Source organism: Mustela lutreola, chromosome 7 (assembly GCF_030435805.1).
Source record: "Mustela lutreola isolate mMusLut2 chromosome 7, mMusLut2.pri, whole genome shotgun sequence".
Lineage (NCBI taxonomy): Eukaryota > Metazoa > Chordata > Mammalia > Carnivora > Mustelidae > Mustela > Mustela lutreola.
Genome location: NC_081296.1, coordinates 24,793,794 through 24,807,871, shown reverse-complemented (window position 1 = coordinate 24,807,871; position 14,078 = coordinate 24,793,794). Strand labels below are relative to the sequence as shown.

Genomic DNA, 14,078 nt, shown 5'->3' with positions numbered 1-14,078 from the left:
CTACGCTTGCCGCTCGGACCCTTGAGGCCAAATCTAGACAGACTCCTATCCCTAAGGCAAGCCTGGGCACTCGTAGGGCTTTGGTAACACTTTCAAAGCTGGGCAAATTGGGTATCACGTGTTTGCTTACAATTTTCATAGCCTCTCCTGGGTGTGTGTGTGTATGTGTGTGTGTGAATTAGATTAGCACCAACCAGCGGCACGTGTCTGAGAGGAAGGAAAGGAATGGACATCTGCGATGAGTAGCTGGGTTATTTCTCCTTCTTCCCCTCCTCAGACCTGGTGGATCTCATTATACTCACATCTCACAGAGAAGGAAATGGAAGGTTGCCAGGAGTGCCGTCATCAGGGTGTGCAGCTAGTAAGTGAGTACAGGGTAGGGCAGGCACTCGGAGCCAGGGCTGAGGGACTCGTGTCTCATCTGTTCAAGTCATGGGCAGGTCTGGGGCCTGTTGTTTCTCTCCGTCTCTGCCCTGGACTGGCCATCATTATTTCAGACCCTGGTGACTGCTGGAGCTGCTTTCCCGGGCTCTTCACAGTCACTTTCTCCCCTCTTGATTCCTTGCCACAGAATGGCCAGCAAGAGCTTCATCTGACAGAATTAGGACTTTGTTACTAAGCAGCCCTAAGCCCTTCTGTGGCTTCCCATGCACTTAAAGGGGAATTTTTGCGTGGCTCTGTTTTGCACGGCCCTCCCTGTTTTGCACGGCCCTGTCTGGCTGTGGAACTGGGCCCACCTGCTTCTCCTGGACTCGAGTCCCTCCTCCATGTCAGCACTGAACTCCTGCCATGTGGGCCTCTTTCTCAGGTCTTCAAGCTCTTCTGTGACTCGTGGTCTTTCTTTGTCAGGAATGCTCTTTTCCCCGCTCCTTATCAAGCTAGCTTCTCTGTCTTTGAGGGCTGTGGGTCAGGGTCCCGTCAGAGGCGCTCTCCTTGCTGACCCCTCTGAGAAGGCCAGCCTGTTTTTTTAGCAGTCTGCTTTTGCACTTGGTCCTTATCTCAAGTTATAATGCCGGATTTATTTGCTTTTTAAGAGCCGTCTTGCTGTGGAGATTTTTTTTATGCTACTGAATTTAAGCTGCTATAAATTCAAATTAGAGGATTATAATTTTAGAATATTAAGTATAGTCCCCATAGTAACCACAAAGAAAACAGCTACAGAATATACACAAAAGGAAATGAGAAAAGAGGGGCACCTGGGTGCCTTAGTCGGCTAAGTGTCCAGTTCTTGATTTTGGCTCAGGTCATGATCTCTAGAGTTGTGAGACTGAGCCCTGCATTGAGCTCTGAGCTGGGCATTGAGGAGCCGCCAGACATTCTCTTTCTCCCTGTCTTTCTGCACCTCCCTCCAGTCTCTCTCTCTAAAGAAATATAGTAAAAGAAAAAAAAATGAGAAAGGAATTAAGTTTCATTATAAAAAACTCAACTGAACACCAAAAAATCAGTATGCAGCAAATGAGGAACAAAAAAAAGGCTATAAAGCTTATTGAAAACAAATAGTAAAATACAGAAGTAAGTCCCTCCTTATCAGCAATTTTCTTAAATGTAAATGGATTGAATTCTCCAATCAAAAGATCAGTAGGATGGGGGCACTTGGGTGGCTCAGTCAGTTAAGCATCTGCCTTCATCTCAGGTCATGATCTGAGAGTCCTGGGATCGGCCCATGTCAGGCTACCTGCTGAGCAGGGAGCCTGCTTCTCCCTTTCCCTTTGCCTACTGCTCCCCCGCTTATTCTTTCCCTACCCCACCCCCCCATCAAATAAATAAGTAAATTTTTAAAAAATCAGGATGGATTAAAATACATATCCAATTATATGCTATCTACAGGAGACTCACTTTAGATCCAAAGATACAAATAAGTTGAAAACAAAGGGATGGAAAAAGATACGCTGTGCAAATAGTAACCATAAGAAAGCAGAAGTGGCTATAGTAATATCACACAAAATAGACTTTAATCAAAAAAAAGAAACAAGGATGCCATATATTAAAAAAGTTTTAGGGGCGTCTGGGTGGCTCAGTGGGTTGAGCCTCTGCCTTAGGCTTGGGTCGTGATCTTGGGGTCCTGGGATCGAGCCCAGCATCAGGCTCTCTGCTCGGCAGGGAGCCTGCTTCCCCCTCTCTCTCTGCCTGCCTCTCTGCCTACTTATAATCTCTCTCTGTGTCAAATAAATAAATAAAATCTCTAAAAAAAGTTTTAATACAGCAAGAAAATATAACAATTATCAAATCTTTTTACATCTAATTACAGACCATCAAACTATGTGAAGTAGAAATTGGTAAAATTGAAGGGAGAAATACACAGTTGTGTAATACTAGAGACTTACCCCCCTCCACTGCCAGTAGTGGATAGGACAACTAGACAGAAAATAAGTAAGGAAATAGAGGACTTGGACAAACATAATAAACCAACTCAATCTAGCAGATATACAGAATCCTCAAAAACAATGGCAGAATAGTCCTTACAAGCACGCATGGGACTTTCTCCAGGATATACTGTATCTTAGGGTACAGATTAAGTCTCAACATCGTACAAAGTATCTTCTCCTGACCACAGTGGGGTTAAGTAAGAAGTGAATAATGGAAGGAAAAATAGAAAATTGACAAATATGGGGAAATTAAACAGCATGCTCTAAACGCATGTGTCAAGGGAAAAGTAACTGGCGAAAAGAGAAAATGCATACAAATGCATAATAACAAAAACACATCAAAGCTTATGGAACACCACAAAAGTAGTACTCAGTGGGAAATGTATAGTTGTAAATGCTCACATTAGAAAAAAAAAAGAAAGAAAGATTTCAGATCAACAACCTTACTCTAAAACTTAAGGAACTAGGAGGAGAAGAACAAATTAAATTCAAAGCTAGCAGGAGGAGAAAATAGTAAAAGATGAGAACAGAGATAAATTAAAAAATAGAAAATCAGTAGAGAAACTCAACAAAGCCAAGAGCAGATTCTTCAAAAGAATTAACAAAATCAACAAACCTGTGGCTAGTGGGACAAACAAGAAGACTCAAATTACTAAAATTAAAACCAAAAATGGGCACATGACTACCAATTCTATGGAAGTAAAAGGCATTATAAGAGAGTACTAGAAACCACTGTCCACCAACAGACCGGATAACCTTGGTGACCTGGTTAGATTCCTAGAATCACAAAACTTACAACTTTATCATGAAGAAATAGAAAATTGAAAGACTTAGAATTAGTGAAGAGAATGAATCAGTAGATTTAGAAATCTGACTTATAAAATCTGATGAAAACACTACAAGAAAAGAAAACGATAGTTCTTTATGAATAAAAAGAACAGTTACTTTGTGAATATCCATGTAAAAATCCTTGACATAACACTAGCAAACCAAATCCAACAATATATTAAAAGAATTATACACCATGGCAAAGAGGGAGATATGCCCAGAATGCAGGGATGGTTCAACATACAGCAATCAATCAATGTAATACACCACATTAACACAACAAAGGGAGGAAACACATGATCATTTCAACTGGTTTAGAAGAAGAATTTGTAAGATTCACTACCTTCCCATTAAGACAAACACCCAACAAACTAGGACTAGAAGGTAACTACCTCAACATTATATAAGTCATCTACACAAAATCCATAGTGGACCTCATACTCAAGGGTAAAAGTCTGTAAGGTTTTCCTCTAAGATGAAGAACAAAGCAAGGATGCTTGTTTTCACCACTTCTATTCAACATAATATTGGTCGTCCTAGCCAAAGCAGTTGCACAAGAAAAAGAAAGATAAGGCATTCAAATAGGAAGGGAAGAAATACAATTTTCTCTATTTACAGATGACGTGATCCTATGTGTAGAAAATCCTAAAACTTCCTCCTCTCAAATTTTAGAACATTCAGTATAATTCAGCAGAGTAGCAGGATACAAAACCACTACACACAGTTCAGTTGAATTTCTGTACCTAACAATGAACAATCCAAAAAGGCAATTAAGAAAATCATTTCATTTACAGTAGCTCAAGAACAAATACTTAGTAATTAACTTAATAAAAGAGATGAAAGACTTATACACTAAAAACTACCAAACATTAGTGAAAGAAATTTAAGCATCCATGTTCATGGGTTGGAAGACTTCTTATTAAGATGTCAGTACTACCCAGAGCAATCTGCAGTAAAAGCCCAACAATAATTGTCTTTGCAGAAATGGAGAAATTCACCCAAAATGCTCATTCAATCTCAAGGGACCTTGAATACCCAAAATAATTTTGAGAAAGAACCGAGTTAGAAGACTCCACTCTTCCTGATTTCAAAATTTACTACAAAAAGCTCAAGTAATCAAAACACTGTTGTGCTGGCATAAAAACAAATATAGAGAGAGCCTAGAGTGCTTGCTTTGGCAGCACATATACTAAAAAAAAAAAAAAGAGAGAGAGAGAGAGAGAGAGAGAACCTAGAAATAAACCCTGAGTTATAGGGTCAAGTGATTTTCAGCAAGGGTGCCAAGACCATTCGATGGGGGAAGTGTTCATCTTTTCAACAAATAGTGCTGAGAAAATTGGATATTCACATGAAGAAGAATGATGTTGGAACTTTACCAAATGCAATATACAACAATTAACTTGAAATGGCTTAAAGACTTGAACATATCAGAGCTAAAACTATAAAACCCCTAGAAGAAAACACAGGGGAAAAACATCATGACATTGGATTTGGCAGTGACTTCTTGACTATGACACCAAAGGCACTGGCAATGAAGGAAGAAATAGGCAAATCAGACTTCATCAAATTTGAAGAGTTTTCTGCATCAAAGGACACTATCCTTGGAGTCAAAAGGCAGCTCATAGAATGAGAGAAAGACACTTGCAAATACATATTTGATAATATCCAGAATATAGGGAACTCCTAAAACACAACAACAATCAAAAAAAAAAAAAAACTGATTTAAAAATTGGCAAAAAGGACTTGTATAGGCATTTCTCCAAAGAAGATCTGGAAGTGGCCAGTAAACACTAGAAAAGTTGTTCAGTGTCCTACCATGATTAGGAAAATGCAAGTTGACACCACAATGAGATACCACTTCATCATCATTAGGATTTTATTTACTTATTCATTTATTTAAATTTAATTTATTTATTTTAGAGTTGACACACAGTATTATATTAGTTTCAAGTGTACAACATAATGATTTGACAGCTCCATGAGTCATGATATGTCACCATACAACGCTATTACAATACGAATGACTGTTTTCCCTATGCTGCACCTTCATCCCTGGGGCTTGTTCATTCCCGTAACTGGAAGCCTGTGTCTCCCACTGCCTTTCAACCATTTTTGATTAGGGTGCTATTATTTAAAAGTCCATGTAATAGCAAGTTGAGTGGATGTGGAGAAATGAAACCTTCGTGATGTGTTGGTAGGACTGTAAAATGGTGCATCCCCTATGAAAACAGGCTGGTGGTCTTCAAAAAAAGTAAACTTAGAGTTATCATGTCATCCAGCAGTTCTGCTTCTGAGTATATACCCCAAAAGGGGGAAGTTAGGGTCATAAACAGATATTTGTACACTTGTGTTCATAGTGGAATTGTTCATAACAGCCAAGAGAAGAAAGCAACCTGAGTGTCCATGGATGGGTCAATGGATAAACAGAGTGTAGTTTATCTGTACCAAGGAATGTTCGTCAGCCTTAGAAAGGATGGAATTCAGACCCAGGCTACAATGTGGATGAACCTTGAGGATATTCTGCTAAGCGAAATAAACCGCTCACAAAAGGACAAACACTGTATGATTCCACTTAGAAGATACATAGAGACAGAAAGAATGGGGGCTGCCAGGGATTTGGGGAGAGGAAATAGGGAGTGGCATTTAATGGGTGCAGAGTTTCAGTTTTGCAAGATGAATGAGTTCCGTGAATGAATGGTGGTGATCGTCATACAATAATGTAAATGCAGTTAACACTACTGAACTGTATACTTAAAAGTGGCTAAGATGCTAAATTTTATGTTGTATATATTTACTGTAATTAAAAATAAGCTAAAAAGAGGCTCACTCCCTAATTCTATTCAGCTGTATTTACTGTGTACCTCATGTGCACCAAGGACCCTTCTAGGGTCTGGGGATAGAATCGGGACTGTAACAGGTCCCATTCCCATGGAGCACATGCAGTGGGACCAAAAGACAGTGTGCAACACACAGATCAGTAAAACGTGTGGATTTTACAAACTGCTCTACGGAGATCCAGGTGACAGCACATGGGGGAGTGAGGTGGTCAGGTCACCTCTGTGAGAAGTGATGTTCCAGTGAGAAGGGGGCAGACACTAAGGAGCCAGCCAGCCATGCTCTGTCTGGCATCTGGGGGGCCCAGAAAGAGGCAATCTCTGGTGGGTGAGGGCTGTGCCAACCAGCTGACCTCACGGTCTGGTACGCCAGGGCAGGCGGGGGGCATTAACTCATGTGTGGCCAGAAGCTTCTGCAGGGGTTGAAGCACCGGAGTGGCGTGCACTGATTTCTGTTTTAACAAAACCCCGCTGCCTGACTCTTCTCCATGGAACTGGAGTCCTGTTCCAGGCTCTGGGTCCCCAGCAAACCACTCACCAGCACTGGTACCCACGGGGGGAGAAGCCACTGCCAGCCTGGGTCTTTGCCGGCAGCAGGGCACAGCATGGTCCCCTGGACTTGGCTTTGTCCCTGCTCCCAATGTGCTGTCGTGCCTTTCTAGGTATATCTCTGGGTTTTCCTGTGGTTGGGGATGGGGGGTGGTAGTCACACAGGAGCGGGAATATTTTGAAGAACAAATTGCAGACAGAAACAGGTGGCTTGGACACTAAAAACCTGGGGTTTGGGCAGCCAGATTGGAAAACGGGGCCACTTGCTGGAGCTTTGCTTGTTTTTAGCTTCCTTAAGGACTGTGGAGTGAAATGAAAATGTGAGATGTTCCAGGCAAGTTCTGTTTGGAGGAAAGATGACATCAATTTTACTCAATTACAATGTGAAACAGACAACAAGCCTCTCCGTTGTGCCCAGAGAAACTGTCATGGTGTTTGAGCACACGCTGGTTCCCACAGCCAGCAGCCATCCCGGGGAAGCTGCCAGCGGGGGGAGTGGGGGGGTGGGGGGGATTGTAAAATGCAGGTGGCCAGGCCCACCCCCAGGGCTCTTTGGTTCTGGGGTGGGCTCCAGAATGGATTTCCAGCAAATGCCGGGGCGATGTTGCTGCTGCTGCTTCAGGGACCACCCCCCTGGGTGGCACTGTGCTGGAGAGAGTCCTTTCCTGTACGGGGGTCTGAATGTAAACCACCTGTGATGTGGGGAGGCCCTTAGTGGCACAGGTAGGTGGTGCTCTTGGGGAACCCTGTGTGGACACTTGGCATAACTCTTCCCCATGTGTCCCTGTCACCCTGTCTGCCCCTCCCTGCCCATGTCCCCAAGTCGCCCAGCCAGGAGAGCTGCATTGTGCTGCTGGCAGTGGGTCCCCCCTGGCTCGGCACCCCCGGCTGCCAAGGAAACGTGACACATGCAGCCCGGGCTCTGAGCACTTGCCAGGACACAGCCAGAGCTGGGCGCCGGAGACAGAATTTCCAGACGATTGGCCGTGCTCTTTCTTGCCCAACCAGGTGTCTCCCTCAACATCATATGGCCGCCACCTCCGGGACTGCCTCTGAGCGTAAATTTCCATGGGAAAAAAAGACGAGGAGATTTCGTTACATGTCTTTGGGGCCTGCTTGCTTTGTGTTTGTGGCTGTCGTCAGATTTGTGTCTGGCTTGCCTGGCTTGGCCCTGGGCCCCCCTGGGAGATCCTGTGCATCTGCCCTGTGCCCTGCCGAGCTCTGTGGGAACATGGGACAGCTCACAGCAGGTGAAGAGGTGCTCTGGCCATAGTCAGGCTCCCAGGTAGGCTTTTCAGGACATGAACACCCTGGTGCACATCAAGGGGCAGTACCTGCCTTCAGGCTTGGTAGAGAATGTTGCTAGAGCATGAAGTATCTTTCAAAAATTTAATTCGGTAAACTCTAACTGTGGTGATGTACACATTCAATTTACCATCTTAGCCATTTGTAGGCACACAGTTCAGTAGAAAGTGTGTTCACGGTGTTGTGCAACCCATCTCTAGAATTTTGTCATCTTGCAAAGCTGAAACTCCGTACCCATTAAACTGTCCCATTTCCCAGCCCTTCCTCTTACCTTTTGAAGCAGGAAACTTTGTATTCCTTCCAGCACCCCTCCTTTTTGAGCATTGGCCACAAGGGAAGCGACTGGGCCTTTGGGGTAGGGTCGTATAGAAGGCACCAGGCTGTCATCAGTTCAGTGAGGAAGAAAATGGAAGGTTCTGCCAAGGGAGGTTGTCTCTATAGATTCTCCTTCCTGAAATTTCAGTCTTCATGCAGCTTTTCTGTGACATGTCCCAATTCCATTGAAGACTGCTTTGCTATGTTATTCCTTTAAACCTTCCTTAAATAATATGTCCTCTAACATCTGTGGCTGGTGTTGATGTTCTAGGAAATGATAAGATAGCACCTTGAAATCCTGTGTGACTTGAATTTTCTCCCTCAGAACTGCAGGTTTTCATTCTTCCTATTTTTCATGTTTTGAATTGAGATTTTCCATATTGGGCCCAATCCTACTGCTGAATATTTCTGGAAGAATTTGAGTCGCAGCCATTGGGTGGTTCTCAAAATATCAAAACAAGGAAAAAGTTATGTGTTTTCCTCCTCTTCACCCAGGTTTGGGGATAGGTAATTAAGACATGACTTCAGAATTGGCCTACAGATGGTCCAGTGTAAAAAAAAAGGAAAAAAGAAAGAAAAAGAAAAGAAAAAGAAACAATGACTGCTATTTTTGTTCTTGGGGAATAAATTTGGGGGAAGGAGTAAGAACAGAACAACTAAATGTGTTCTGTTTTTCCTTGTGGGAAAGAATACTAAGTTACACAAAGATTTTCTTTTGCTTTAATAATAGTTCTCAAAGAGTAAGATCCAAGCAATGACACAGCTAATTGCTTTCTCACAGATGCTCAAAGACAGTGTGTGCGTGGCTTCTGACGAGTGTGTATCACACAGTATGTCCAGCTTCAGGTGGCCTGAATTAACTGTGCCTCCACTGTCCGTTCTGATTGTTGCTTTATGTTGCTGCTGATGTACCGAAGAACACAGCAGAAAGTTCTAATGCTCCTGCTGGAAAAGTCTCCCTTCTAGATGGTGTCTATCAGGGGGGAAAAAAAAAGTAGACGTTTCAACACCAAGTGAAATAACTCAGAGGAAAAGAAATACTGTGTGCTCTCACTTATATGTGGAATCTAAAAAGGCTGAACTCCTAGGTACAGAGAAGAGTTTGCTGGTTGCCAGAGATGGGGGTGGGCAATGGGCGAAGGAGGTCAAAAGGTGCACGCTTCCAGTTATTATAAGTCTCGGGGATATAATGTACAGCAAAGTGACTGTGGTTAATAATACTGAATCACATGTTTGCAAGTTCCTAAGAGGATAGATCTTAAAAGTTCTTACCGCAAGAAAACAGATTGTGACTATGCGAGGTGATGGGTGTTTGCTGAACTACTTGGGACAATCATTTGCTTTGTGTGTGTGTGTGTGTGTGTGTGTGTGTGTGTGTGTCTGTCAAATCATGTACACCTAAAAATAATACAATGTTGTATATCAGTCATCTCTCAAACTAGAAAAAAACAAAGGAAAGCCAGCACACACTAAAGCAGAAGTCTTTCCCCAGGTGTTCAAAAGACTCCCATCCCTGTTCTTTCCATATCTTCTTCTACCACCTATGTGATTTATCCCATCATATTTATATAATATATACTTATATGTTTTGTATATATATAAAAATGTATTTTATGAGATAATATATATAGGATAATATATATATGGGATATATATATATAATATATGTGGGATAATATATATTTATCCCATTATCCCATTATGTCCTCCACATCCTGCTTTGTCCATATTTACAGGAGAGGGACCAGGGAGTCTCACATTCAATGGGCTTTTCTCATCCATGTCAACTTTGATTTCTCTGCCTTGTTTGAGATTTCCTCTTTCTCTTCCCCTTGAAATGCTTTCCTTTGATTTTTTTTCTTTTTTTTTATATATTGAGGTCCTTATAATGAAGTTCTAAAACTGAGAGGGACAAATCCTCTCTTGTTACTATAATCCTGTCTCCGTGACACACTGTGGTTAGAATGAAGACTCTGGGGAATAAAGGAAGAGTATGGCCTTATTGTCCCAACAAGCCTGGATATGAGTTGGGGTCATTATTGACTGGCTGTGGGTCTTGAGCAGGTGTCTTTCTCTTGATTAGTTGAAGGTGGTGGAGATACTGAATTTGATAGGTTTTGATGAGGGTTAGAGATGACACAGACTGGCACATAACGGATGGCCAAAGGCATTGACCTCCTGCTTCCCCTTCTTAAAGGTCCCCTTCAGCGTCCCCATGAAAGCCCATAATGGGAGTTTTAAGTTTTCTACCAGGATTATCTAATACCCATTCTTTCTTTTGAAATCTACTGTACTAAGCCTTTTTTTTTTTTTTTTAAACAACTGATTTCCAGCTTAGCTTTGTGTGTTTGTGCACACATATGGGTGTGATTCCAGAGTTTCCTATCATGGGCATTTTTCTTTTGGGAATTCATATTTATCGGGGTTTTTAGATCTCAGAAGATCTTTTTTTTAAGTATTTATTTATTTTAGAGAGTGAGCATGGTGGGGGAGGGGTGGAGAGACAGGGAGAATCTTCAGGTAGACTCCCCACTGAGTGTAGAGCCCAATATGGGGCCCAATCCCGTGACCCCCCCAAGATCGTAACTGGAGCTGAAATCAAGAGTCAGATGCTCAACCAACTGAGCCATCCAGGCGTCCCCAGAAGGCCTTTTAAATAAATCTGGGTCATATTTCCCATATATACATTTTTTGTTATTATTCTTTATGAACACTGAAAATTAAATTTCATATAATTATTCTTTCTTCAGATTTTTCTGTACTGGAAAAATGCAAGTTTTTAAATATTTTAATATTTTATAATTTTTAAATTAATAATAGTTTTTAATGAGCGTAATTTTTATCTTATTTATAAAAAAATATTTTATTCATTTGTGTTTTATGGAAAAATTGAGCAAATAGTACAGAGAGTTCCCATACACAAATCTCCTCTTATTATCGTCTTACTATATAGTATGGTATAAACTAATGGACCGGTAATGATGTATCATTCTTATTATTTTTATGGAAGCATAATCAACATACAGTGTTATATTTCAAGTGTACAATATATAGAGTCAGTAAATCTGTACATTATTCAGTGCCCACCATGATAAGTGCAGTCACCGTCTGTCCCCAAACAATGTTACTACAATCTAACTGACTGTATTTCCTATGCTATACTTTACATTTCTGTGACTTCTTTATCATTTATTTATTTAAGATTTTATTTCTTTGACAGAGACAGCGAGAGAGGGAACACAAGCTGGGGGAGTGGGAGGGGGGGGCAGGCTTCCTACTGATCAGGGAGCCCGATGCGGGGCTCGGTCCCAGGACCCTGGGATCATGACCTGAGCCGAAGGTGGACCCTTAACAACTAAGCCACCCAGGCGCCCCGATGTGACTTCTTTATTTCATAACCTGAAAGTTTATATCTCTTTAAGGTTAGTCCCCTTTTTTTATTTCCCCTGTGCCCCCACTCACCTCCACTGAGTTTGTTAACCATCAGTTTTCTGTATTTAAGAGCCCATTTTTGTTTGTTCTTTTCAGTTTTTTTTTGTTGTTGTTGTTCCACATATAAGTGAAATCGTGTGGTATTTGTCTTTCTCTGACTTACTTCACTTAGTATAATACTCTCCAAGTCCATACATATTGTCACAAATGGCAAGATCTCATTCTTTTTTTTTTTTCTTTTTAAGATTTTATTTATTTATTTATTTATTTGTCAGAGAAAGAGCGAGAGAGAGGGCACAAGCAGGCAGAGAGGAAGGCAGAGGCAGAGAGAGCAGGCTCCCCACTGAGTGGGGAGCCCAGTGTGGGACTTGATCCCAGGACCTTGGGATCACGACCCGAGCCGAAAGCAGCAGCTTAACCACCTGAGCCACCCAGGTGTCCCAAGATCTCATTCTTTTTTATGCTGAGTAATACTCCATTGTATAGATGTATCCTACCTCTTTATCCATTTGTCTGTTGATGGACACTTGGCTGTTGTAAATAATCCTGCCGTAAATGTGGGGGTGCATACGTCTTTTCAAAACAGTGTTTTCATTTCCTCTAGGTAAATACCCTTTCCTGGAATTACAGGATCATAGGGTAGTCCTATTTTTAATTTTGGGAGGAACCTCCATACTGTTTTCCACAGTAGCTACGCCAGTTTACATTCCCACCAACAGTGCACGAGGGTTCCTTTTCCTCTACATCCTTGCCAACCCTCGTATTTCTTGACTTTTTGATGCTAGTCGTCCCGACAGGTGTAAGGTCATAGTTCCTTGTGGTTTGGGTAGGTATTTCCCTAGTGACTGAGTATCTTTTCATGTGTCAGATGGCCATCTGTATGTCTTCTTTGAAAAAAATGTCTGTTCAGGTCCTCTGCCCATTGGATTATTTTTTGGCATTCTGATTCATTATTATTGACTAGAGTCAATAGTTAATGCACATGTCCTTAGTTTTTACCTAATATCTTTTGTCTGTTCCGGGATTCCATCCAGGATACCACTGTATTTTTACAAATTTTTTATTTTTAAATTAAATTTTCTCATCATTAATTCTTTTTTTTTTCTCTTGACAGGTGTACAATATGTTTCAACACCAGAGCCTTGGAAGTAAGGTGAACATTCAGGTTACCAAGCTCGTCCTGCTACGACAACGGCCTGTAAGTCCCCACGGACACCCGTCAGAGCACACAGACGGCTTAACTGGTCTGCAAGTTTCCTAGTTGCTGTGGAGTGCTAAGGAGGAGTGCAGGTGGTTGTCAGTCTTATCTGCCCTGCCAGGCTTTGCAGATGGCAGCAGTGTGCCCTGGCCTGGGGACTGGGGATGTCCAGTTGGAGGAGGACAGGTATTGTTACTAGAAGCTTGGTGTGCACGTGATGTGCTTGGAATTTCTAGGGAACTCTAAGCACTGGGCCTGTATGCATCCCTCCAACACTCCCGGCACATCTCACATGTGCAACTCTAGATGGTGAGGTCTTTGGAAACCAATCACTACCTTCTGGAGCTACATCCCAGCCTTGGGCCAAATTTGGATTCTCTGTAGCATTGTTTTCTGGTCTTTGAGTCAAGTACATTCCCACATGATAATGTCACTTGCGGAGTTAGGCAATGAACTTGAAAACAAGAGACCGATGATGCTTGGTTGGGTACATAGTTCAGTTTGCCAAAAAAAAAAAAAAAAAAAAGAAGAAGAAGAAAAGAAAAAAATATATACTTTTTAATAACATAGTCTTCATATGAACTTGCAAAGAAGGCCCTGGCCTCTCTCTGGTCTGTGTACCTTCCTACCAGCATTACGATTGCATTTGGGAGAAGGACTTCATGGGATGATGTCCCAGCAAGCAGTTGTCTCCACACTATATTCTGAATGTAAACTCTGGCTTCCCTGGGTGTTTGCTTTTTTAACTGCCCCCCCACCCACCCCTATTTCTTTCAGGCCAAATTGTCCATTGGGCACCATGGTGAGCGGTCCCTGGAGAGCTTCTGTCACTGGCAGAACGAGGAATATGGAGGAGCCCGGTACCTTGGCAATAATCAGGTTCCAGGAGGGAAGGATGATACGCCCCCCGTAGACGCAGCTGTATTTGTTACCAGGTGAGTCTGGATTTGGTCTGTAGCAGTACACCCAACTGGGGAAAGGCATGTCCCTCTTTGGAGTGGAAAAGAGGGCGGCTTGCACGGAATCCAGGTTTGGAAATCAGACCGTGGGCCAGATCACCGAGCCTTGAATTCCTCATCAGTAAAAGGGGGGTAAATTATAGTATCTAACCCTGAGTTACAAGGATCCTGTGAGCACAAGAAGTGCTTCTCATGGTGCCTGGCCCAAAGTAAGGACGAAGTCAGCTTTAGCCGTAATTGTTGCTGTTGTTACTATTAAAAGAAAAGTACCAAAATCCTGGTTACCCAAAAG

At 42.2% G+C, this 14,078-nt stretch overlaps 1 protein-coding gene across 6 annotated transcripts in view; it reads left to right on the top strand.

Annotated features, from left to right (window-relative positions):
- ADAMTS17 (ADAM metallopeptidase with thrombospondin type 1 motif 17) overlaps positions 1–14,078 on the top strand; it is a 327,760-nt gene that overhangs the window by 64,988 nt on the left and 248,694 nt on the right. For all 6 annotated transcript variants that reach the window (XM_059180153.1, XM_059180151.1, XM_059180149.1 and 3 more), the window contains exons 5-6: positions 12,744–12,827; positions 13,605–13,762. In XM_059180153.1, coding sequence (XP_059036136.1) covers positions 12,744–12,827; positions 13,605–13,762 — 242 coding nt within the window. The remainder of the gene's footprint in view (positions 1–12,743; positions 12,828–13,604; positions 13,763–14,078) is intronic.